This window comes from Physcomitrium patens, chromosome 20 (assembly GCF_059467195.1).
Source record: "Physcomitrium patens ecotype Gransden chromosome 20, ASM5946719v1, whole genome shotgun sequence".
In the NCBI taxonomy this organism is placed as follows: Eukaryota; Viridiplantae; Streptophyta; class Bryopsida; order Funariales; family Funariaceae; genus Physcomitrium; species Physcomitrium patens.
Window position 1 is genome coordinate 15,069,938 of NC_143429.1, and position 26,519 is coordinate 15,096,456.

Genomic DNA, 26,519 nt, shown 5'->3' on the forward strand with positions numbered 1-26,519 from the left:
AGAAGCAGAAGTAGCATTTGAAGCTTTGAAGACAATCTTTGTTTCTACACCAATCTTGTATCGCGTCAATTTTTCTAAGCCATTTTTTATGGAAACAGATGCATCAGACTTTGATTTAGGTACAGTACTATCACAAATGGAAATAGATGATAAACTTCACCCAATAGTTTTTTATTCGAGAAAATTTTTAGCAACCGAGATCAACTACCAGATCCACAATAAAGAACTTCTTGTAATCATGGATTTATTTTAAGAAAAGCACCATTATCTAGAAGGTACTTCTAATCTAGTCATTGTGTATACGGATCACAAGAACCTTGAATATTTTATGTCAAGACATGTTTTGAATCGTTCTCAAATCCCTTCGAGTATATTTTTGACAAGATTCAAGTTCAATGTTACTTATCGATCGAGAAAATAATAAGGTTTGTCAAATACACTTTCTAGATGATCTTAACTTGCACCAAAGGAAGGAGATGTTATTTTTGATTAGTAATGGACAATTCTCTTGAAGCCAGAGCATCTTCATCTTTAAGTAATGAAATCAACAATAACTGTTGATTCAACTTTTATTAAGCAAGTTCAGTCAAGTATGTCTTCTGATCCTCTTATTTATGATATAAAGAGAAACCATTCAAAATCTTATGATTCTTCTAAGTTTGAATTCAAGAAAAATCTACTATATTTTGAAGGATGCCTATATGTTCCAGAAGATAAAGCTCAATTACGTGTTCTTCAAGCTTATCATGTCTTTCTAGCAGCAGGACATTTTGGGTACAATAAAACTTTGGAACTAATATCTAGAGATTTTTAGTAGCCACAAATGTGGAAGGATGTAAAAGACTTTGTTCAATCATGCAATGTTTGTTCAAGATCAAAAACTCCTCGTCATCGACCTTACAGACTTCTTTAATCATTACTTATTTTAGAACAACCCTGGTCTTTTGTTTCTATGGATTTCATCACAAATCTTCCAATTTCAAGTGCTTATGACTCTATATTCGTGATAGTATATTATTTTATCAAGATGGATCATTTTGTACCATGTACAAACTCTATCATAGGTGAAGAAATAGCTAAGCTCTTTCTTGACAATATCTATCGCTATCATGGATTATCTAAGGATATTATATCAGATAGGAGAACTCAGTTTGTATTAAGATTTTAGTAAACTCTTTTTAAGATTCTATAAATAGATATAAAACTATCTTTGATATTCCATCTTCAAAATAATGGATAAATAAAGCATGTTAATTAAATTTAGGAGCAATATTTAAGATATACTATCAACTATCAATAAGATGATTGGAAAATTCTTTTGCCATTGGTAGAGTTTGCTTATAATAATATGATATATTCTTCTACAAAAAAAACACCTTTCTTTGTCCATTCTGGTTATCATCCATAACTTGATACTTTTGACTTTTCAAAAGTTGATAATCTTGTGGCAAAAGATTTGACAAATCATTTATCAAAGCTACATGTAACAATAAAGGTGCACTTAAAAGAAGTTCAAAAACAACAAAAGATCAATGCAAATGTCTATCAAAAGGAACAACCACCATTCCACACGGGTGACAAGGTATGGTTACTTTGTCATAATATCAAGACCACTCATCCTTGTGACAAGTTGGATTATCGTAAACTTTGACCATTTTCTATTTCTGTATAAATCAATCTAGTTGCATATCATTTATACTTATCGGATTCAATGAAAATCCATCTAGTATTCCATGTATCTCTTTTTGAACCTTACAAGATAGTGGACATACTAAGAAGAAGAAAAATTCCACCTCTTTTATAAAAATGGATAATAATAAAGAGTTCAAAGTAGAAGAAGTACTAGATTCAAGGTGACTCCAAAATAAATTAGAATATCTTATCTATTGGCACGGATATGATATTAGTGAATACATATGTGAGCCAACAAATAATCTTGCAAATGCAGCAAAGACAGTGGAGGTCTTTCATCAACAACATCCATCAAAATCAAGATGAAAACCTTTCTTATAAAAGAAACAAGATCTAGGCAAGATAATATTCTACTTTTAATCCTAGTTTATAGCTTTTTTGTAGTTGTGTCAATAAAGAGATAGAGAACCAACAACTAGCGGTTCGACTAAAGAGCCTTCGTTTGATAACCTACTAGATGAGATATTATGATTATTACAAACTTCAAGACGATGCAATTAACATGAAGATCCTCAAGAACGATATATTCTTTGTCAAATAGATGGCAAGATACAACATGTTTGGTATCACGACTTGGAATGGACTTCCAATATTTGGTGATTTTACTAGAGGTAGAAACAACTCCTGATGGTGTTTCAAATATTTTATTTGAAAGAAGATAATTGATAAGGCCTCAACAACGATCAAATAATTATGTGGTCTTCTTGCCCTGGTATAGGACACTATCGATGGTTGAGAGGCCTTATCAATTATTTTCAAAGAGAACAATGATCAGAGTATGTAGCAAATATAATTTGCCGCATCTTAGACTTCCTCGATATGTGATCACCGCTCCTTGTAGAACTTGTCCCTTAAAGAGGAGGTAATGTCAGGGACATATATTTATTGTAATTTTTATCCTGATAATATGAATAGGTAGAAGTAGGTAAAAGTAGATTAATTTCATAATATCTTTTAAAGTAGCTTCTTAGAAGCTTCATAGATACTGCTTTGACTTTACATGTGTTTATACTTGATTGGTAGGTTAGAAACTTGGTCAACAAGTTAACCACGTGCCATACATATTGGTAGCTTACAGAACAAGCTGAGTATAAAGTACCCACATAGAAAACTTGTCTTGCAAGTTAAGATACATGTGGTGCAAAGTCAACACATTTTTGGAGGTTTTATAGAACGTCGCCACGTAGCTCCTAAATAGATAATATATATAGAGGCAAGAGTAAAGCCTTCTTCACTCTTGTCAACTCTTTTCTTGCTTATAGTCTAATTTTAAGGATCTCTAGTATTCTTATCTTTTGACAATAGCCATTCTAGTTTCTTTCTTAATATACATATTTAATTATTTCTATTTTATCAACTTTCTTTAAAAAAGGCTCACTTGTTTATTTGTTTTTATCAAGTTCTTGTCCTTGTTAGAAGATACAATTACTTGATGACAATATCAAGACTACTTAACTTTGTGACAAGTTGGACTATCAAAAGCTTGAATATTTTTCTATATGTAACCAAGTCAATTCTATTACTTATCAATTACATCTACCAAAGTCTATGAAGATCCATTCTATATTCCACATGTCTCTTTTTGGGCCATATAAGATAGTGAATATCTAGAAAAGAAGATAAATGCCACTTCCTCCTATAAAAGTGGATATTAATGAAGAGTTTGAATTGGAAGAAGACTTAGATTCAAAGTAATGTAAAAATAGGTTGAAATATCTTATTCATTGGTGCGGATATGATATTAGTAAATACACATAAAAACCAACAAAGAAACTTGTAAATGCACCAAAGTGGATTGAGGCCTTTCATCAATAATATTTCTTTAAAATCAAGATGAAGAATTGCAAGATTCATAAAAGATGATGGCCGCTCTTCATAGAACTCGTTCCTAAAAGAGAGAGTAATGTCACGAACATACATATTTATTCTAATAGTTACTTATATGATTAGGTAGAAGTAGATAAATATAAATTAATTTTATAATATCTTCTATAACAGCTTTAAAGAAGCTTCATAGATGCAATTTTGACTTTACACGTGTTTATACTTGATTGATAGGTTAGAAACTTAGTTAACAAGTTAATCACATGTCACATGTGTTAGTAGCTTGTAGAATAATTTAACTATGTGGCACACATATAGATTACTTGCCTTGCAAGTTGTAGAATAGATATTAGTTCGTTTTTGTAAGATATTGGTAAAATAAACTAGTAGTCCATAGAATAGTCAGTTTATGAGGATAGATGGTTGTTTTAGTTATCAAAAGCGGTTAATTACAAGATTACGATTAGGATATGGAAATCAATAGTAATTATATAGGAGTTGTAGAAGTTTGTTGGAGAGCCGAAGTATGATAGTCATGAGTCGGGGTTAAGCTTGGTGCTTCTTCTTTGTTTTTTTTGTTTTTTTTGTTGTTGAAGAGTAATAGATAGTTTCTGAATAGTGAGAAGTGAGTGTGTGGAATAAATCAGAGATTGATTTATGAGTTATTGATTATATAATTGGAGTACTGAGTGATTGAATTATATGAAAAGTTATTAGAAGATTGATTATGGATGGAAGATTATGATTGTTGTTTATTAAGAGTTGTGTGTGTGTATTTCGACAGAAGAAGTCTGTTATTATAAGAATTCTGTGAATTCAGATTGGTTGGAATAAAGTCTGTTATTCCTAGTGTTGGTTGGAATTTATTGAATTTTGAGTGGTCTTTTGAGAGTGTAGGGTTGCACATTGTGGTTATCCGTTGATGAAGGAGTATTGTTATTGGGAGGAAGCATTGTAGTCTTTCTTAGTATTTTAGTGGTTTGAAATATAGTTAATTTTGTGACCCTAACAAGTGAAACTCATGCGCTTAGTCTTTCCTTGAGTTCAAATTTTCCTATACAGGTTTATTTTGGAAGGAATTATAGAATAAGTAAAACGACAATCACACAAGTCAAGATATGTTTTTAGCAAAGTCAACACATGTTCAAAGTCATATAGAAGATCGCCATCGAATTCTTTGTTAGAAAATATGCATGGAAGCAAAAATGAAGCCTTCTTTATTCTTATCAATGCCTTTCTAGTCCTTAGTCTTGTTGCAAGACCTTTTAGTCTTCTTGTCTTTAGCAATAGCCATTCTAATTCAATATATTATCATCTTTGAGTGATTTTTAGTCTTTTCAAATGATACAAGAGTGTATTGAGGATTTCTTGCTTTGAAATTCATATTTTTGATGCAAATATATGTAATTTAGTGTGGTTAATGGTTTTTCATCCATTGATAATTTTTTTCGTTAATCAACTTTATTCATGTCAATTAGTGTTTGAATATTTAAATAGAAAAAAATCCTTGACTTGACATTCTTGTCAAATCAAGTCTTAAAAGTGATTTTGAGAGTGAAAGAACTTATTGTAAGAATTTGCTTAGCTATGGTATTTTAGCCATTTTAATAAAGCTTTAGGATTTCTCTTATTTCCTCACTTACACTCTAAGATTCTTATTTTGTGGTATGAAAGATACCTTGACTTAGTTTGGTGTAGATTTCTAATCTTTCCTTGAAAATGTGTTGGGTGTACATTTGCATTTGTTTTAAATTACATACTTTATAATTGGTTTGTAGCACTCAATGTATTGTATGTAATGATCCTTGTTTATATAACATGTTGATCATTAAAGAACAATATAAGAATAAAGACAATTTATATACATGCATTTCAAATGATTCTATTATTTTATTATATTATGCAGGCCTCCTACCATATAAACTATCATTTCTGGCAACACTCTAATATATCAAAATAATTTATAATATTTTAAAATACATACAAACTACCATCAAGACTTAGATTGTTATTCTCAGAAGATGTAGAGAAGGACGTGAGAAGTTTCGGCGAAGCCGTAGACCACCGTTGACTGGTCAACCATGCCACGTAGGTTGCGGCAGAAGAACGTTAGGCCACGTCGGACGCGCATAGCAAGTTCCTTCTAGGAAAGTTTGCTAAACCCGTATGCTTATCCTCCTCTTCCTCCTCCGATTCCAAGCCAGTCTTCTCAAATCAGCTCTGCCTAATCGCCCGAGTCGATTGATTGATTGATTGATCGATTGATCGATCCATCGATCCATCGATTTTTAACAGATTCGCGCGGCCGCATCATTGGCACTTGAAGTGTGCTAATCCTCTTGTCGATTGCAGCTGGAATTTCTCGTTTTAGTGATGGATCGCATTTAGGGCTTCCTCTTTTATCGTGTTTTGCGGAGTCTAGGTATTGTGCTTGAGGATTAAGGTTTTTGGGCTGCATCGGGTGTGGATTTTGAAGCTTGACGGGTTTTGTTTCTGCGGCAGTGTTGAGAGTGGTCGTGGTGGTGATTATAGGAATTGAGTCGGTGACTAGGTTACAGGTTTGTGTGAGCAGACAGTCTATAACCATGTGGGGAAGAAGTAGTCAGGACAAGCTTATGGACCAGATTTTTCAGTTGAAGTTTACGTCGAAGAGTCTGGTGCGGGCGGCGAAGAAGTGCGAGAAAGAGGAGAAGGGTGAGAAATTGAAGGTGAAGAAGGCGATCGAGAAGGGGAATATGGATGGTGCCCGGATTTATGCCCAAAACGCCATTAGGAAACACAATGAGCAGCTCAATTACTTACGTCTCTCTTCGCGGCTGGATGCGGTTGTTGCCCGGCTTGGAACGCAAAGCAAGATGCAGACCATATCCAAATCTATGGCCGGAATTGTGAAGTCGCTGGACAGTGCCCTCGCTGTCGGCAACATGGAGAAAATTTCTCAAACAATGGACCAGTTTGAGAAGACTTTCGTGAACATGGAGGTGCAGTCTGAGTTTATTGAAACCGCCATGGCTGGTAGTACCAGCTTGTCGACTCCGGAGGACGAGGTCAATTCTCTTCTACACCAAGTCGCTGACGATTACGGTCTTGAAGTTTCTGTCAATCTTCCACAAGCAGGTGCCACAGCCATGCCTGTGAAGGAGACTGCAACGGTAAATGCTGAAGACGACTTGAGTCGAAGGCTAGCAGAGCTCAAGAACAGGAACTAGCCTGCTGCTGTTATCTCGCTCTCTAGTTGCTCGAGGTAAGGCTTACATGCGAGATATTCTATTGACTTGGCCTGTGTCTGAAGCGCATCTTCTCGCAAAACCCTCTCCATCACAGCCAAATTTCTGCATCCGGTTTTACGTTTCTTTTGATTGAATACAAATACGGTGTGGAGCGTTTGTTTTTGATTAAAAGATGTTGGGAATGGTAGTTATCTGCACGACTCACTGGACTCTGGCTCTTGGAAGTCTCAACAATTTTTTTGTTGACCTTGGAAAGATGCGAAGATAACCGTGGGAGAAGAGGCTACTGAAATCATTATTCAGTTCATGCTTTGTACAGTGTTCGAGATTTGCAAAAAAACTTAGAGGATTATGGTGAACCCCAAAAGTAATCTGACTTATTTTCTTTTCTTTACTTTTCTTTTCTTTTTTTGGGTCATATTTATATTTATCCGTAACGGCTAGCCCTCGTACATTCGATCGTTTATCTTATTCCATGAAGCATAGTGTGACTACAATAATGGCGCGTCAGTGAAATCTTCATCCATGTCAATTAGCTTCGTCGTTGGGTAGTGTGGTTTATATTGAAATGTACAGTAGGTGCAGGCCGAATGTATTAGCTGGCAACACTGTCATTGATGATTTTCGGTGTTCATCATCCTTAACTACGTTCTGCACGAGAGATATCAGGGGATTACCTTCGCATTTTCTCCACCACTAACTTGCCAGTCATGATGTTCATTTTTGAGTAATCAATTCTTATCGATTGTCGATAATACTTGCCCTTCTGCTGCAAGTTGTTGCCACAGACCATGTGGATCAGTAGAATGACAACTAGTTCCGTCCTTGAGTTGCCGAGTCTTAGTGTGCGAATGCCCCTTGCACACTGAAACTCTTTATTAGGTGCAAGGGGCATCTGTAGTCTCTTTTGCATTCAGAGAATGTTGAAGCAGCGGCAGGACAATCCCGTCATAAGATGGGATCTGATGTCGATCATTGGCTAAGAAGACCTGTCTTGTTGCAAATTGACAATGTTGCTTTGGATTGTCGTGGTCCTGGGCGAGTTCTGAACGGAAATGTCATTTTCCCCTCTCAATTTCAGTGCTAAGTTGAAAAACTAGTGAGTCTTCAACAAGATTTCGCCCATCTACTGACTTCTCCGCCTGCATTCTGAAGTCAACCATGTATGCAATTTATGTCTTAACTGCTCAGAGCCAACGATTGAATTTGTCTTACTTAGTTAAGGTTATGTGCTTTAGACGTGTCGGGGGCAGTTGTGTTCTCTGTCCACAGTTCCACCCTTCTTGCACTTGTAACAATTTCTATTTTTAAATGACATTTTGACGAGGCTCCCATGGCTTCTCGTTCCATTTTAAAGCCAGCAAAGCCTTGTCCACGAGAAATCTGAAAGCCAACGGATTCCTCATCAGAATCAGCTAATCAAGGCGAAGCTAGCCACCCTCATTTCATGAAAGTTCGTGGACAAGGAAGCAATCAACTTGTCAGAGCGAGCCACTCCCAAACACCGACACTGGACTGTTCAGCAACCCGGGCATCTACGAATTCGGTTTCTTTGGAGTAACGCAGAGGTCCATCTGCGCAGAAGCTGCGAGCCTGCTCAGCCTTCGGAACAAATCAAACCGTGGAATGCGGGTGAGCATCTACACAACGTTCTATCACAGCAGATTCAGTCACTCAACGATACTTGATGAGCGTAACCTTCTTGGTTAAGAACCCAAGTCACTGGAAACATTGCTGGCGCTGTTCTTTTTCCGGCTCACATGGAGCTTGTGCTGCTATTGCAGCTTCAACTACTGTTCACGCTTTCAGCCACTTGAACATTCCACTAGGCGATGAGCCGGTGAGGGTCCCACTTCATGATTGTCGATGCGAAGTCATCAACTGTGGCTTAAAACCAACGTTTCTAATTCTGTAATTCTACTTGCAGATAAACAAAATGTGAATATCAGATGTACCCAATTGGCAGTGGCGCCGTGGGTTCCATACAAAGAGGCCGAGATCGGCGCAGCACGGGCATCGTTCAGCCACAAGCTTAAGCCACCATTATGAAGCTTTAGTATATTTACTAGTTTGACATGAGGTTTTGGAAATCTGGCATTCTTTTTTTCTTTTCTTTTCTTTTTTCTTACAACCGTGGTTTATCTGATGCATTGATTTGTGTTGAAAAACGTGTTTTTGTTAAAAACAATGGCGTACAATGCCATAAAATAGTAATTTTTTGAAGAATAAACTTCCAACAATGAACTACAAACAAACCTTTTGTCATGTATTAAAATTCAAACGCTTGGTTTTCAATATTATATCATGACTTATAAATTTATTGTCTCAAATCCTACAAGTCTATTGCATAAATTTATTTGAATGGATTTCAAGCATGTTAAATATCATACCATTTATAATATATTATAATTGTAGATTATTTTTTTTTTCTATTTAATTTTTTGTCTATTTTTCTTGAATGACTATTAATAATATTTTATCAATGGCATGAATTATAACAAAATCTTAAAGAAGCAATACATTCTTATGACACTCAAAAAAAAAAAAAAAAAGTAGAGAAATCAAAGATAGATTTAAGAAAAAAACTAAAATAGTTTATTATAAAATATAAAGAGATTAGAGATTCTTAAGTTAAGACAATAATACATGAAAGGCATTGACAAGAGTGAAGAAAGTCTCACTCTTGCCTTCATATGTACTATTTAATCAAAGAGCTACTTGACAATGTTCTATGAGTCATTTAATATATGTCTAATTTTCAAGATAAGTTTTTCATTTGTGCATTATATAGCCAATTTGTAGCAAAAGTGCCTGACATGTTTGACAAGTAACTAATTTGTAAAACTTGTAGTCAATACATACAATGTAGTATTATTTGAAAGTTATTTTGGAAATGCATAAGGCATTTGTTTGTAGAAGGATTTGATCTTACCTTAGTGTTAGATTTACAAATCCAAAAATATAATCATAAGGTATTTAAAAATCTATTTAGTAATCTTAAAAAAATATAAAATAATTAATACTAAAAGCTATTATTTAATACAAAACATTATTACTCAAAATAATTCTAATGTAAAGATCTCACAAAGTCCATATGATATCAAATCCTTCAAAACCAATGTTCATAGAAACCTTATCAAGTTTGTTCTTAAACTCTACACTTTGATTAAAAAAAAAAAATCTCATTTTTTATAATGTGCAATTTGAAGGCTTAACTCTAGTTTTACCATGGCTCATAATTAGCACTCTATAGATATCAATCTTAAATTCATATAAATAATTTTTGTTGATTTCTATTCTTTATTTTTATCTAAAAAAGCATGTGATATTATTTTTGCTAATCTACTTTGTTTTGACTGATTTGTAGCCCTAAAAAGTAAATAGAATCAATTTTTATAAAAAGGTAGTATTAATATTTATCATTTTTATTACATCCTTAACTTTTATTTGTATTTTTAAGATATTTTTTTACTATATTTTAAAATAATTTTTTTTATAATATTATATTTCTTTTTCTTTTTCTTTTTCATTCAATAGTTGTACTACAACACAACAATATGTAGCAAAATTTTTAATCTACCAATCACCTACAAACACTTATAAACTCAAATTCACATCTACAAAGCTTATAAGAAGCTTATCCATAAGATATTATCAAATTTCTTATTTTTGCTTATACCAATTATTTCTTATTCTTTTAATTATTGATACAAATATTCGTATTTGTGACACATTTGGTTATATTCTAGAAGATTGATTTAGGTTTATATTTTAGATTCTTTTTGCAATCCATAATTTTATTTTTAATAATATTGTATCTTATTGTATCAAAATTATTGAAAATCACAAGTCTTATAAAAAATAACTTAATATTTCAAATCTTTTGAATAGAGATAGAATTTCTTATGTGAAAATATTATATTTCAAAATAATATTTTTTAAGGTTTCAAATTGTTAGAACTTGTGGCCAATTTGTGTATTAATGAAGATGTGTAATTCTAAATATATTTTACCTATGGACACTTTTAGAATAAATACATCATTTCTTCTTAAAAGCCTAAGTTATAAAATTGGTAGGTTGGAGAAGTGTCTTTATTAAATCATATTTTTTAAATAGAAATGGCTAAATTTTAATAATATATGAGCTTAACAAGCATTACTTCTTTATATACTTTTGATTTAAATTCTATGTCTTTTTGGTTGAAGTTATGAATAATATTAAGTTCATCACTCCCTTTTAAGTTGCATATATTTCATAAAGATTATTACTTTTGTTAAAAAATATTTTTAAATTTGGGAGTAGAATAAATAATTTCTTTTAAATTATTTTTTACTTAAATATATTGTATAACAAAATTAATTGGAGATGATTTATTTTGTATAAAGAATAAAATAATATTTTAATTAGATAGAAAAAATAAATCTTAGCTTATAATGAAAAATTTCCAACTATTGTAATATGTAAGTTTTTATGTAATAAAAAATTGGAGCATCTTAAAACATTATCTCAAGACAATACTTTTTTTAGTACATATTGTATTAAATGGGAGAAATTTATATGTTTGAAAGCATCTAACATTGTTGAAAGCTCTTCTTATTATTAATAGTTATAGTTATATTTATGTATCATATTATTTAATCATCAAAATTTATAAAATAATAAAATATAAATAAAATAAAATAAAAATATAATTAAAACTATTGTGCCATAAATAAAAAAATAAAAAACTCAAGAATAATTTAGTATGCATTTTGTAACTTGTAAATAATATATACACAAATAAATATATTGATAATAATTATATTAGGTATAAATAAGCTATAAATTTGTATCAAACTTGATGATTTTTTAAGAAAATTTTAAAAAACTTGAACACTTAAAAATTCTACATGTAAATTTTACATTCAATAAAAAAATATTAATAAAATTCAAGAAAAAAACTCTACTATACAAAATAATATATTCTTTCCAATGTTAGTTTCTTAGTGTATGTGTATGTATATATATACATAAACATATATTATTTCTAAAATATCTAAATAAATATTTTTAACTCAGTTGCAATTAAAGAAAAAATCATGAATATACAACTTATATATTATAAGAAAATATGATATTTTTTTTAAATAGGTTTTTGATTTTTTAATAAATAATTTTATCACTAGGTGATAATTCCTTCCAATTGGTATTTTACAACAATATTACCAAATGGTCTTAGAAGTTTATATTGATGACACCATGAATGATATTATAAAAAAAATACTTCACTAATTTAAGACCAATTGCCTCACGCCCTTTCTTTCTTTGCACAACCACCAAAAATCTTTTGATTTGTGAATCTAAAGCATTTGTTGCCGCTTTTCAAAGATATTGCTTTTGTTGAAGATCAGCAACTACTTGCTTAGTTACAACCATATAGAAATTAAGCATAGTATGTTGCTAATAGTCAAAAGGTAGCAAAGAATTAAAAGAAGTTACTATGGTGGAAGCTAGGGTTTGTAGGTGGTGGCATCGGGATAAAAGAAGTTTGTCTCTAGAAAGCAATGGGCTTCTGGTTGCCACTAATTACTCAATCAAGTCTTGAGATAAAAAAGACCAAATTAATATATATATATATATATATATATAATTTTAGGTACTATTATACCAAATATATAAGTCCTAAGTTTCCAAAAATATCCAAAATATGATAAAACATCTAAATCCTTATATGTCCTTATGAGATATTATTTCCAAACTTCAAAAACTCATATCTTTCAATCGGACCATCCAAACATTGTCAAATTCTACATGAAGTATTGATGTACTTCTAACAACTATTACAACGAATTTCAACTACAAATTCGTTGTGGATCTTAAGATATCACCAAAATCCTAATATTAGCTTCAAACCCTAGTTTTTATACACCTACGTGTAAATTTCTTCATATCTCACAAACTAAGCACTCAAATACCACAAAATTTATATATATAGCTTTTTAACACAATAATCTACCTTTTTCAAAAGATTTAAGCTAAAAATTCGTCTAAAAACTCAAGATATGGCTCCAACCATTAGTATGAACAACATCACTTACCTACAGCCTTTGATTTGGATGTGATGACTTCAATACTCTATAAATTCTTTATTCTAATTCCAAATTCATCAAATAAGATATGAAAAGTATAGTTAAAGAAGTGTCCTTTCTAATCCTAATTGCCGATCCTTCTTTGCTCTTTATAAACGTATGTTATGCTCCAAAGAGTGACAATAGGTATGAAATTGACACCTTAACTTTGAGCGCTAATAACTCCTTCATAAAAACTCCAAAATACACAAAATTTGCACCCAATTTGTATCAAAAACTTAAAATTTCTGATTCTATCCTCTAAAGCTCAAATGACTTCAAAAAAGAAACCCTAATACCTAATAAGGCCTCCAGTAGCCTCCTTGAAGTCCATTGGGCATGGCCTTCGATCAATAGGAATGAAGATCCCCATTCCTTGCCTTCATCCAACCATGCCTTGCTTTTATCCTTCCCAATAAGCCTCCTACTAGTTAAGATTTTCTTCTTTAGGCTCTAATCTCCCCTCAAGGCTTCATACTAAATATTTAGGTCCTATAATTTTTTTAAATTCTATAATCAAAATGGATAAAATTTAAAATAAAGTTTCTTATATCTACTCTCTTCAAATTAATCTATTAACCATTCTAACATATACTAAGACTTATGAACATATTATATGTCCTAATTAATTTTTGCATACTATAAGTAATTACAGTATGACAATGGCTAGGTTAAGAAAGAATCTAGAGTTTAGTTAGATGAAGTAGAAATAGATGTAATATCAAAAGGATGGAAGTTACCTCATTGGTTAGCAACCACCACCTGTAAGTAAAGGATGTTGGAAGTAATAGTCATCTTACTCTACACTTCTCTTTGTATGCAAACCTTACTGATGTTAAGTGTTTGTAACTTTTAAACTTCTTTTTTCAATAGGTTATGGATCCACACACACACTTAGTTGAATGTTTTTAAGTTCTCTAAAGTAGTTGTTGATGTAAGGAGTAGATCAAGTTGTTGTTGATATAAGGATTTTGAAGTATCTAACTTTCAAATTCAGATCTTGATTTAGATCTTGATTTGCTCTTACTTGTGATTAAAAACATTTTGGTATTGGTATTTGGTTTTTCACCGTATGAAAAAGTTATAAAATACTTGCATTGTGTTTTTGCTAAGATAGATCCTTGGTGGTCTAACTTTGTAGTTTCATGTCCTAAAAACACTGATTATATTTAAAAGGCCTCTTATGGTATATAGAGGTGATTTTTGAGCATAAAAATGATATTTAAGTGGCAAATCAGATTTGAGACATTTAGATAGGTCATTAGACTTGTGAAAAGTCTTAGAAGTGAAGTTGAGAGTATTTTTGAGAATAAGAATACTAGTTTGTTCACGAAGAAGGATACTTTTATTCTAAGAAAACAATACTTTCTTCCTGATTTTGAGAACATTTGGACTTCTTCTTTCAATATTCTTTGATACATCTCTTCCTTCAACATGGCTTCAAGTGAAGGTAAAGGATTGAGAGTAATTGAGAAATTCAAAGATAATTTTTTTTACCATTGGAAGTTAAAAATAGAATTTTTATTAGTATCTTTGGATCTTTGGAATATTGCAGATGAAAGTGAAGAAGCTCAAAGCATAGATGTTGATATGAAGGAGAATAAGGAGTTCAAATATTGTGAAAAGAAGGCTTTTGGATTGATTGCAACAAATATGGATGAAGCCAACTTCTCCTACATTATTTCTTGTAAAGGATTAGTGAAAGCATAGAAGACTCTTTACAATATTTATGAGAGCAAGAACTTATCCAACTTTATTTATTCGAGGAGAAAGTTCTTCACTTGTAAGATAGAAGAAGGTGAAGATTTCATAGCCCATGTCAATAAGATAAAGTCTCTTACAAATCAACTAGCAATTATTGACAAGCCTTTAGAAAAAAGTGATATTATCATAACCTTACTGATGAGCCTTCCCAAATCCTACAACTACCTTATTATGGCATTGAAGTCCATTAAGCTAAAAGAGCTTAGAATGGACTATGTGACAGCAAGACTTGTCCATGAAGTAACCAATAAGAAATAAATAGAGCTCTAAAGTGAAGATTCTGTACTTTACTCACTTTAAGGCAAGGATGACAATTCAAATCAAAGAGGTAATGTCAAATCTTGCTTCATTTGTGGCAAAGTAGGCTATTTTGCTCAAAATTGCTATAAAAACAAAAAAAATGAAGAAGAAGAATATAAATATTGTACAAGATGAGTTTGGAGGATAAGATTATGAATTCACAGTATCAAATGAGACCTTTATGGCTGCCATATTAAGATGGATTGTAGATTCATATTATTCCAAGTATATGATATCTTAAAAGTATTCATTTGACACTTATGAAACTATTCTAACATCAAATGTGATATTAGTAGATAGTGACATATGTGAAGCCATTGAAATTGACTCTATTATGGTGGAGGTGGTTGTGAATGGACAAACCAATAGGATTAGATTCAAAAACATCCTTTATATGCCTAAGATGAAGCAAAACCTACATTCAGTGAGTAAACTTGTAATGGAAGGTTTTAAAGTTTAATTTGACATAAATGGATATTTTGTAAGAACATTAAGTAGAAATAAGATCTTCAAAGGCTTTAAAAATGGAAATTTATACTACCTCATTTGTAAGAAGGTGAATGGAGTGGAAGTAGCCATATTTGTTAAGTTTATATCAAACCAAGATAAGTTGAATATATGGCATTGTCACCTTAGCTATTTTAATGTGAAGACTATAAAAGAGCTCAAGTCTATGGTAAGTGGATGTCACGAAAATACTCATGTAAGCCAGTTGTTACATATATAAATAGGTAGAAGTAAGTAAAAGTAGATAAAAGTAAGTTAATTCTATAGTATTTGATATGAAAGCTTTCTAGAAGCTTCATAGATGCTGCTTTGACTTTATTGGTGTCTTTAATTGATTTTTGGATTAGAAACGTGGTCAATAAGTTGGCCATGTGCCACACATGTTGTTAACTTGAAGACCAACCTAACTATGTGGCCCACATGTAGAGAAACTTATCTTATAAGTCAAGGCATGTGTCCTACAAAGTCAACACATATTGGAGGTCCTATAGAATGTTGCCATGTAGCCCCTAGTTAGATATTATATATAGAGACAAGAGTGAAGCCTTCTTCACTCTTATCAAATGTTTTCTTGGTTCTGGTCTACTTTCAAGGGTCTTTAGTTTTCATGGCTTTTTGGCAATAGCCATTCCACTTTTTTTCTTAATATATATATATATCAAGTTATTTCTATTTTTTCATCTTTCTTTGAAAGAAGTCTCACACGTTTATTTATCTTTATCATGTTTTTGTCCTTGACAGATTGACTAGAGTACACTTACAATATCAGAGCTTTGTCTAATCTTGATTAAGGGTAGATTATCCCTTTTTATTAATAAGACATAAGCATATCAGAAGTTGCAGATTACCCTCTTCTAAACTGATATTTTCCTTAGTATTTTTTTTGTTCTGAAGTCCTCTTTTCTATTTGTCTTGAGTGATATTAGACATCTTTTCTTTTCTAAGTGTTATCATGGCAAAACTTACTAAAATGAAGAGTGCAATGGCTCAAATACAAGAGCAATTGAAAAAATTAATGCTTGCAATGCATCAACTCAATTTACCACTACAAGGAACAACAAGATTGGCAAGAAGTGAAGATATAGAAATGATTGGAACTGCTTCAATATCTACACCAAATCATGTCCCTTCTTCTATGATGGAACGCTCTTTCAATGTTAGAGAACCAAGAATTATCCTATCCGAGAAGTTTGATGACACCAGATCAAAGTTTAGAAGATTTATCAATCAAGTACAACTTGTGATTGAACTTCAACCCCAAAGCTATCCAACTTCAAGATCGCAAGTTAAATTCATTGGTACGCTTCTTTCAAGTTCAGTATTATCATGGTTTTCATCTTTTTTTGAATGGCGAGATCCAATATTGGATAATCTAGAGGCTTTTTTGGTGGAATTTTGATCTATGTATGGAGAACATGATGTAAATTGTATTGCAACCAATAAGATCCATATTTTATGACAAGACAATCAATCAGTAATGTTGTATGCTTCACAATTTTGACAACTTGCAACTGATATCAAGTGGGATAATGTTGCACTCATTAGCCAATTTCTCTATGGATTACAATATGAGGTAAAAAAATTAATGCTCAACTTACCTGATCCTCAAACATTAAGTCAAGCAATTGACTTTGCTGTAAAGTGCAACAATTACTTTTTTGAATTTGGATTTGAGAATCGTACAAGTGGACCTCAACGTAACTACAATTCAATAGCAATACCAACATCTCTTCAACACATACATTCTGAAGTAGAGGATATGCAAATTGATACAATACGTTTCAAATCTCTTACTGAGCAAGAAAAGACTCATCGTCGTCAAGAAAGTTTGTGCTTATATTCTTGAGAACCTAAGCACATTGTTCAACATTACCTAAAGAAATGACGCAACTATAAAATAAAGAGTACGGCAATCAAAGGAGATAGCATGTCAAAAAATAAATTTGTCCAGCTACAATAGGGATCGTGTGGCTGGAACCTTGTACAATGCCTAGTGAAGGTCATATCCTCTCTTCAGAATCCTCTCTATGTTTTACGATAAATATTATTTTAGGACCTAAATATCTCAAAGCCTCTGTCTTGCTAGATTCAAGAACCTCAGCATGTTTCTTAGATGAAAAATTTATTAAAAGACATAGCATATTTTTAGTAAAGAAAACTAAACTTGTTCATGTAGTAGTCATAGATGGTCGTCCGCTATCTTTAGGAGATGTTACTCATGAAAACCTTCCTCTAGAAATAGCAACTAATGGTCATAGTAGCTTTGTAATATTTAATATTATTAGATCTCTTTCTAATCCAATCATTTTAGATTTATCATGGCTAGAAAAATATAATCCTAAAATAGATTGTACTTCTCGTAGTCTTGACTTTTTTGAAAGTATAACTAAGAGTGTAGTTAATCAAGTAGAAAGTCATAAGTCTAGTATAATAAAACCTATATTTGTAGGTACAAGAGCTTTCTTGTATGCTGCAAAAGAAGGATCACTTTTTGTCATTTATGCCACACTTATTTCTATTGGTGGCAAAACTTCAAGTGGCATTCCAAGCCAATATCAAGATTTTCAAGATGTATTTGAGAAAAAGAATGTGGATACTCTTCTAGACATCATTCCTATGACTGCTCAATTGACCTTTAAGAAGGAACACAACTGCTATTTGGACCAATCTATAATTTATTTCAAAATGAGTTGGCTGAATTCAAAGAGTATATTGAAGAGAATTTGGCCAAAAACTTCATACGCCATTCCAAATCTCTAGAAAGAGCTCCAATTTTATTTGTGAAGAAAAAAGATGGATCATTGTGGATGTTTGTTGATTATCGAGGACTCAACAAAATCACTATCAAAAATAGGTACCTGCTACCTTTGATATCTAGACTTCTTGATCAGTTAAATCAAGATAAGATCTATAAAAAAATAGATCTACAGAGAGCATATAATTTGGTACGCATTAAAGAAAGAGATGAATAGAAGACTGCATTTCAAAAAAAATATGGACATTTTGAATACAACGTTGTCGTACTATAAATGCTTACAGTATGTAAAAATTAGTTAAAACATATTATATATTGATAAATCTAGATGTATGTTAGAGTGGCTAGTAGATTAAATTAAAAGGAGTTGGTATAAGAAACTTTATTTTGTTTCTTTACTTCTTTTGATTTTGACATTAAAATATATATATATATATATATATATATATAGGACCTAAATGTTTAGTATGAAGCCTTGGGAGAAGGTGGAAATCTAAGGATAAAAATCTAAACTAGTAGGAGGCTAATTGGGAGGAATAAAAGCAAGGCATGGTCGGATGAAGGCAAGAAATGGGAAACTTCAGCCCTATTGGTCGAATACCATGCCCAATGGACTTCAAGGAGGCTGCCCGAGGCCTTATTAGGGATTGGGGTTCTTCTTTTGAGAGCATTTGGAGATTAAAAGCTAAGGTTGTAAAGTTTAGGATTTGGGATACAATTTTTGTACAAAAATTAGAGGATTTGGAGTTAAGGTGAAGAAGTTATAGCCGTTTGAAGTTAAGGTGTTTATTTAAGACATACTATTATTCTTTTGAGAGTACGAGGAGTTTTACAGCAGCTTTTGAAGATTAGAAGGTGCGACTGGAATGGCGATTTTAAGGCCTACATCTTTCATGAAAGAATTATTGCTTTTGGAGTTTATATGAAGGAGTTGTAAGGAGTTGAAGGCGGCGCTTCCAAATCAAAGGCAGTAAGTAAGCGGTTTTGTTTGTAGTAATGGTTGGAGCCATAACTTGAGTATTCGGATGAATTTTTGACTTGAACTTTTGAAGAATGTAAATTTTTTTGTTAAGAAGCTATACATACAAATTTCGTGGCATTTGAGCCTATATTTTGTGAGATATGAAGAAAATTTCACGAGGATGTATAAAGACAAGGGTTTGAAGCGATTGTTAGGATTTTCAAGATATCTCAAGATCTACAACGAATTTGCAATTGAAATTTGTTGTAGAAGTTAATAAGAATACATCACTACTTCATGTAAAATTTGTGTTTCTTTGGATGGTCGGATTAGGAGATATGAGGTGTTGAAGTTCGAGAAAATCTCCACATAAGAATAAACAAGGTTTTAGAAAACTTTATCATATTTTGGAAGTTGTGGGTTACTTGAGGATTGTGTATTAGGTGCAATTACTCAAAAAGAAAAAATTATATATAAAATTAGGGCTTCCCTTATTTTCAAGCTTGATTGAATAATTAGTGACAGCCAGACGCCTAGCGTTTTCTTGAGGCAAACTCTCTCTACTCCGACAACGTCATGCCTTTTGGACTTACAAATGCACCAACAGCATTTCAACATCTAATGAATGATGTCTTTTGGGAGTTTTTAGATGATTTTGTTGTCTATTACCTAGACGACATCTTAATCTATTCTAAGAATTCAAAAGAATATAAATTTCATATTCGCCAAGTATTACAAAAACTAAAAGATGCAGGACTCTATGCCAAAATAGAAGTATTTTATACTACTCAAGTTGACTTCTTAGGATATATCATTTCAAATGATGGACTTATGATGGATCCCAAGAAAGTTCAAACTATTATGAGTTGGAAGATCCTAAAAATAGTAAGAGATGTCCAATGTTTTTTGGAATTTGCCAACTACTATTGGATCTTTATCAAAGACTTCTCTCAAGTTGCAACTTCACTTACACGTTTGATTTGCAAAGACAAACTTCAATGGAATCAAGAAGCAGAAGTAGCATTTGAAGCTTTGAAGACAACCTTTGTTTCTACACCAATCTTGTATCGTGTCAATTTTTCTAAGCCATTTTTTATAGAAAAAGATACATCAGACTTTGCTTTGGATGCCATATTGTCACAAATAGGAACAAATGATAAACTTCACCCAATAGCTTTTCATTCCAAAAAAATTTCAGCAGTCAAAATTAACTACGAGATCCACAATAAAGAACTTCTTACAATCGTGGATTTGTTTCAAGAATGGTGCCATTATCTAGAAGGTGCTTCTAGCCCAGTCATAGTGTATACAAATCACAAGAACCTTGAATATTTTATGTCAGCACGTGTTTTGAATCGTCGCCAAATCCATTGGAGTATGTCTTTATCAAGATTCGAATTCAAGATCACTTATCAACTAGAAAAATAACAAGGTTTGTCAAATACACTCTCTAGATGATCTTACCTTGTACCAAAGGAAAGAGATGCTACTTTGATCAACAATGGATAATTTTCTTGAAGCCAGAGCATCTTCGTTTTCAAGCAATGAAATCAACACTAATTGTTGATTCAACTTTCATTATATAAGTTCAGTCAAGTATGTCTTTTGATCCTCTTATTTGTGATATTAAGGAAAATCCTTCAAAGTCTCATGATACTTCCAAGTTTGAATTCAAAAATAATCTACTATATTTTGAAAGATGCCTATATATTCCAGAAGGTGAAGTTTGTTTACGTGTTCTTCAAGCTTATCATGAATTTCTAGCAGTAGGACATTTTGGGTACAATAAAACTTTGGAACTAATATCTAGGGACTTTTGGTGGCCACAAATGTGGAAAGCAGTCAAAGATTTTGTATAATCTTGTGATGTTTGCTTGAGATCAAAAACTCCTTGTCATCGACCTTATGGACTTCTTCAGCCATTACTTATTCCAAAACAACCATGGTCTTGTATTTCTATGGATTTCATCACGGATCTTCCAATCTCAGGTTCTTATGACTCTATATTTGTAATAGTGGATCATTTTACCAAGATGGCACATTTTGTACCATGTATAAAATCTATCACAAGTAAAGAAACACCTAAGCTCTTTCTTGATAATATCTATCGCTATCATGGATTACCCAAGGATATTATATCAAATAAGGGAACTCAATTTATATCAAGATTTTGGCAGACTCTTTTTAAGATACTAAAAGTAGATATAAAACTATCTTCGACATTCCATCCTCAAATTGATGGACAAATGGAGCATGTTAATCAAGTTTTGGAGCAGTATTTAAGATGTACTATTAACTACCACCAAGATGATTGGACAATTCTTTTGCCATTGGCAGAGTTTGTTTACAATAACAAGGTACATTCTTCTATAAAAAAAACACCTTTCTTTACTAATTATGGTTATCATCCATGACTTAATACTTTTGACTTTTCAAAAGTTGATAATCCTACTGCAAAAGATTTAGCAATTCATTTGTCAAAGCTACATACAACGATGAAGGTGTAGTTAAAAGAAGCTCAAGAACAACAAAAGGTCAATGTGGATGTCTATTGAAAGGAACAACTACCATTCTACATGGATGATAAGGTATGGTTACTTCGTCGCAATATCAAGACCACTAGTCCTTGAGACATGTTGGACTATCGAAGGCTTAAATAATTTTCTATTTCTCCACAAATCAATTCAGTATTCTACATGTCTCTTTTTGAACCATACAAGACAATGGATATACCAAGAAGAAGATAAGCTCCACCTCCTCCTATAGAAGTAGACAATAATGAAGAATTTGAAGTGGAAGAAGTCTTAGATTCAAGGCGGCGCTAAAATAAATTAGAATGTCTTCTCCATTGGCACAGATATGATATTAGTGAACGCACATAGGAGCTAATAAAAAATCTTACAAATGTAGCAAAGGCGGTGGAGGCTTTTCATTGACGACATCCATCAAAATCAAGATGAAAATCTTCCTTATAAAAGAAACAAGATCTAGGCAAGATAACATTCTATCTTCAATCCTTGTTTGTAGCTTCTTTGTAGTTGTAACGCTCACGAGATAGAGAACCAACAACTAGCAGATTCGATTCAAGAGCCTTCGTTTGCTGACCTGTCAAACAAGACATTACAATTGTCACAACCTTCAAGAAGATGCAATCGAGATGAAGATCTTCAAGAATGACATATTTTTCCTCGAATAGATGGTAAAATACAACGCGTTTGATATCACGACCTTGGAAGGGACTCTCAATATTTGGTGATTTTACTAGAGGTAGGAACAACTCATGATGGTGTTTCAAATGTTTCATTTGAAGGAAGTTATGAAGGCCTCAACAATGATCAAATAATTGGGTGGTCTTCCCGCCCTGGTATGGGATACTACCAATGGTTGAGAGGCCCTATCAATCATGTTCGAAGAGAACAAAGATCATAGTATGTAGCGAATATAATTCGTCACATCATAGATTTCCTCAACATATGATGACCGCTCCTCGTAGAACTTGTACCTAGAAGGAGAGATAATGTCACGGACATACTCATGTAAGCCAGTTGTTACATATATAAATAGGTAGAAGTAAGTAAAAGTAAATAAAAGTAAGTTAATTCTATAGTATTTGATATGAAAGCTTTCTAGAAGTTTTATAGATGTTGCTTTGACTTTATTGGTGTCTTTAATTGACTTTTTGGATTAGAAACGTGATCAACAAGTTGGCCATGTGCCACACATGTTGTTAGCTTGAAGACCAAGCTAATTATGTGGCCCACACGTAGAGAAACTTGTCTTATAAGTCAAGATATGTATCTTACAAAGTCAACACATATTAGAGGTCCTATAGAATTTTGCCACGTAGCTCTTAGTTAGATAGTATATATAGAGACAAGAGTGAAGCATTCTTCACTCTTGTCAACTCTTTTCTTGCTTTTAATCTAGTTTTAAGGGTCTTTAGTTTTCTTGGCTTTTTGACAATAGCCATTCCAATTTCTTTTTTAATATATATATCAAGTTATTTCTATTTTGTCATCTTTCTTTGAGAGAAGTCTCACTCGTTTATCTGTCTTTATCGTATTCTTGTCCTTAACAGTGGCTTAGATCTTGGCAATATAAGCCAAAATTCAAAACAACTTACATATAAAGGATGCATATAAGACAAAGAACAAAGGGCTTCATTTCCAAATAGCAGAGTAATACGTGCTACCAAGTTGCTGGAGATTGTCCATTTTGATATATGTGGATCTATGAAGAACACAAATATTGGAAGATCAAGGTATTTTCTTATTTTTATTGATGATTATTCAAGAAAGATTTGGATTTACATTATTAAAGCTAAGAGTACATGCTTTTAGAGGTTTAAAGAGTTTAAAGTACTTATTAAAAAATAAAGTGAATACAAGATTAAGGTGCTGAATATGGACAATGGAGATGAATATATGTCTAAGTGATTTGATGTTTATTTGAAGAATGAAGGAATTACTAGACAAACCACAACTCTATACACTCTACAACAAAATGGTGTTGTTGAAAGGACAAATCAAACCATTGTAGGGATAACAAGGAACATACTTCATGCTCAAAACCTTGCTTATGAATTTTGAATAGAAGCTGTGGTGAATGAAGTGTATATAAGAAATAGGTGTCCAACAAGTGTTTTTGCATCAATGACACCACAAGAAGCTTAGAATGGGAGACAACTTTGCATTTCACATATGAGAACCTTTGGTTGCATTGCATATACAAAAACACTAGATTGTATGAGGTCCAAACTTAATGCAAAAGGTCCAAAGTGTGTATTTTTTGGTTATTGTGAAGGTACTAAGGCATATAGGCTAATATGCTTGGAAATCAAAAAAGATCATCAAAAGTCGCGATGTTGAGTTTTTGGAGCATAAGAATGCTTGTGAGCACTTGGAGGTGTATCCAAGTGGGAGTAATGGTGTATTTATGGACATATCTTTGAATTCAACAAAGAAACAAGAAGATGAAGATAATAAAGATGACGAAGATGAAAAGCCAAAGAAGGTTAAAACGATGAATGCTCTTACAATTGCTAGGAACAACAATGAAAGAAATGAAGATGTTGAAGATTATGATGATCATGATGATGGGGAATACTAACCATTGAATAAGAAATGACAAGATTTAAGAGAGAAGAAGGTTAGAAAAGAACATAGGATGCAATAAGGTAAATCTTCTTGTACAAATGAAAGGAGATATCCTTTGAAAGAAAGAAGGTAACGTGGTGAATGGTGGAAGGATCATATCTTTCCTCAAGTAAGTGAAGAACGTATAAATCTTGCTCTTCTTGCTGATCGAGTATCTTTGTATGATGCATTAAAGTCCGAAGATGCAATGGAATAGAAAAAGGCTATAGAAGAAGAGTATCAATCTCTTATGGACAATGGTATATAGAAATTGACACTCCTTCCAACAAATCGATCTAGTGTTGGTTGTAAGTAGGTGTTTAGGACTAAAAAGAGATACAAATGATAGAAGATTTACAACAAGATATGTCTTCTTCATTAAAGTGGGAGCTATTTCATGGAATTGCAAGAAATAATCTATCATTGTAAGATCAACGATAGAGATAGAGTACATAGCAGCAAGTTATTGTATAATGGATGCATGTTGGATAAGGCAACTTTTAAAAGACATTGGACTAAAGCAATTAGAAACAACTCTAATTATGTGTGACAATCAAGGATGTCTTACATTTACCAAGAATCCAAAATACCATTCAAAGACCAAGTACATTGATGTTCAACATCATTTCATATGAGAGAAGATTGAAGATGGAATAATAGGTATGAAATATTGTGCTACAAATGACATACTTATTGATGTACTTACAAAGGCATTAGTAAAGGATAGACATCATGAGTTGATACAAAGATTAGAATTGAAAGCCTTTTAAAAATTAGCAAAGAAAGAGTGTTGAAGATCAGCAAGTATTTGCTTAGTTACAACCACATAGAAATTAAGCAAAGTATGTTGCTAATAGTCAAAAGGTAACAAAGAGTTAAAGGAAGTTACTATGGTGGCAACTAAGGGTTGTAGGTGGCAGCTAGGTTAAGAAAGAATGTAGGGTTTAATGGATAAAGTAGAAATAGATGTAATATCAAAAGGATGGAAGTTGCTTCATCAATTAGCAACCACCACCTATAAGTAAAGAGTGTTGGAAGTAAGAGTCATCTTATGCCACACTTCTCTTTATGTACAAATCTTGTTGATGCTAAGTGTTTGTAGCTTTTAGACTTATTTTTTTCAATAGCTTTAACTTGGGCTACAAACTATTTAAGATGCATGATGTAGATAGCAATAAAATAAATAGTTTTGGAAAAAAACATTCTGAAATATCATCACTTCAATAACAAAAATCACAACACTTTCATATTATGATAAAATCACATTCTCCAAAAACAGACAATGATACCTTAAACATTGCAAAATTTTACCCATTATTCAGTATTAATTTACCAATTAAATATGTATGAAAAAATAGCCACAATTTAAGCTCTATTTTACATTTCTCCATACCACAAAACATTGCAACAAAGCATATACTCTGCAACAAAAACCACCAAAATAGACACACGCCTCTAGAACCTCGTATTCAGAAGGAGAGGCACGCTTTACTAAGGGAAAGAGACGGCAGGAAAGAAAAAGTAAAAAGGAGAGGACGAAAAAAAGCCGACCGAAGAAAGGACGAATGCAGGAACGTGCAACGAAAAATAGTCAACGAGAGGGTCAGCGACGGAACAAACCAACGAGGAAGTAAACGAACGAACGAAGGACCATACCGACGAGGGGACGACGACGATTTGAAGAAATCCGAGTGTGAAGCTTGACGTGCCCCGAACTGACCAGAGGCCATTTGCCACAAAGGCGAGAATCAGCGAAATCCGCAGCAAAGCATCGCGCCTGATTCGTGTAGAGCAGAGCGAAAAATCATTGTCAAGGGGTAATCGTGTGATCAATCGCAGGCGTCACCCTGACTGGTTGAAATTTGCCATTGCGGGTTCCGATTCTGCTACAGAGCACACGTGATCTCTCTTTATCAGTTTTGTACGTTTCGTGCTGGAACAACTGATCAGTCATACTCGTTTAGGGAATCTGAACTTGGTGTGCGTATGTTTTCCCATATTTAGGCTATTTATTATATTTAGTCATGCATTTAACTGTGGGTATGGTGGATTGGGTTCGGAGACTGACCCCTGCGCTTGGCCAAAGCGAACAATTTTTTTTGCGAGATTCGTTCACGCGTCAGAACTGGTGTGTGAGGGTTGCTTGCATGTGGCTTGCGAAACAGCGAAATCTGGTGCTGACTCAGATAGTGGAGTTAATTACTTACGGAATATAATTGCCACAGTGACACTCCACACGCCCT

General features: G+C 32.7%; 1 protein-coding gene across 2 annotated transcripts; it reads left to right on the plus strand.

Annotated features, from left to right (window-relative positions):
• Positions 1-5,708: 5,708 nt before the first annotated feature.
• LOC112273379 (ESCRT-related protein CHMP1B) lies at positions 5,709-9,001 on the plus strand. Of its 2 annotated transcripts, none has more exons than XM_073529525.2 (3): positions 5,709-6,760; positions 8,104-8,586; positions 8,674-9,001. In XM_073529525.2, the coding sequence occupies exon 1, from the start codon at positions 6,102-6,104 to the stop codon at positions 6,723-6,725; it is 624 nt and encodes a 207-aa protein (XP_073385626.2). In that variant the 5' UTR covers positions 5,709-6,101; the 3' UTR covers positions 6,726-6,760; positions 8,104-8,586; positions 8,674-9,001. The 2 variants fall into 2 exon arrangements, with proteins under 2 accessions (XP_073385626.2, XP_090101176.1); XM_090245050.1 differs by having other exon boundaries at positions 5,720-6,760; positions 8,104-8,378.
• The last annotated feature ends 17,518 nt before the right edge of the window (positions 9,002-26,519 follow it).

Coding starts and splice junctions, on each gene's coding strand:
- LOC112273379 (XM_073529525.2), top strand. CDS start 6,102: ATGTGGGGAAGAAGTAGTCAGGACAAGCTTATGGACCAGATTTTTCAG.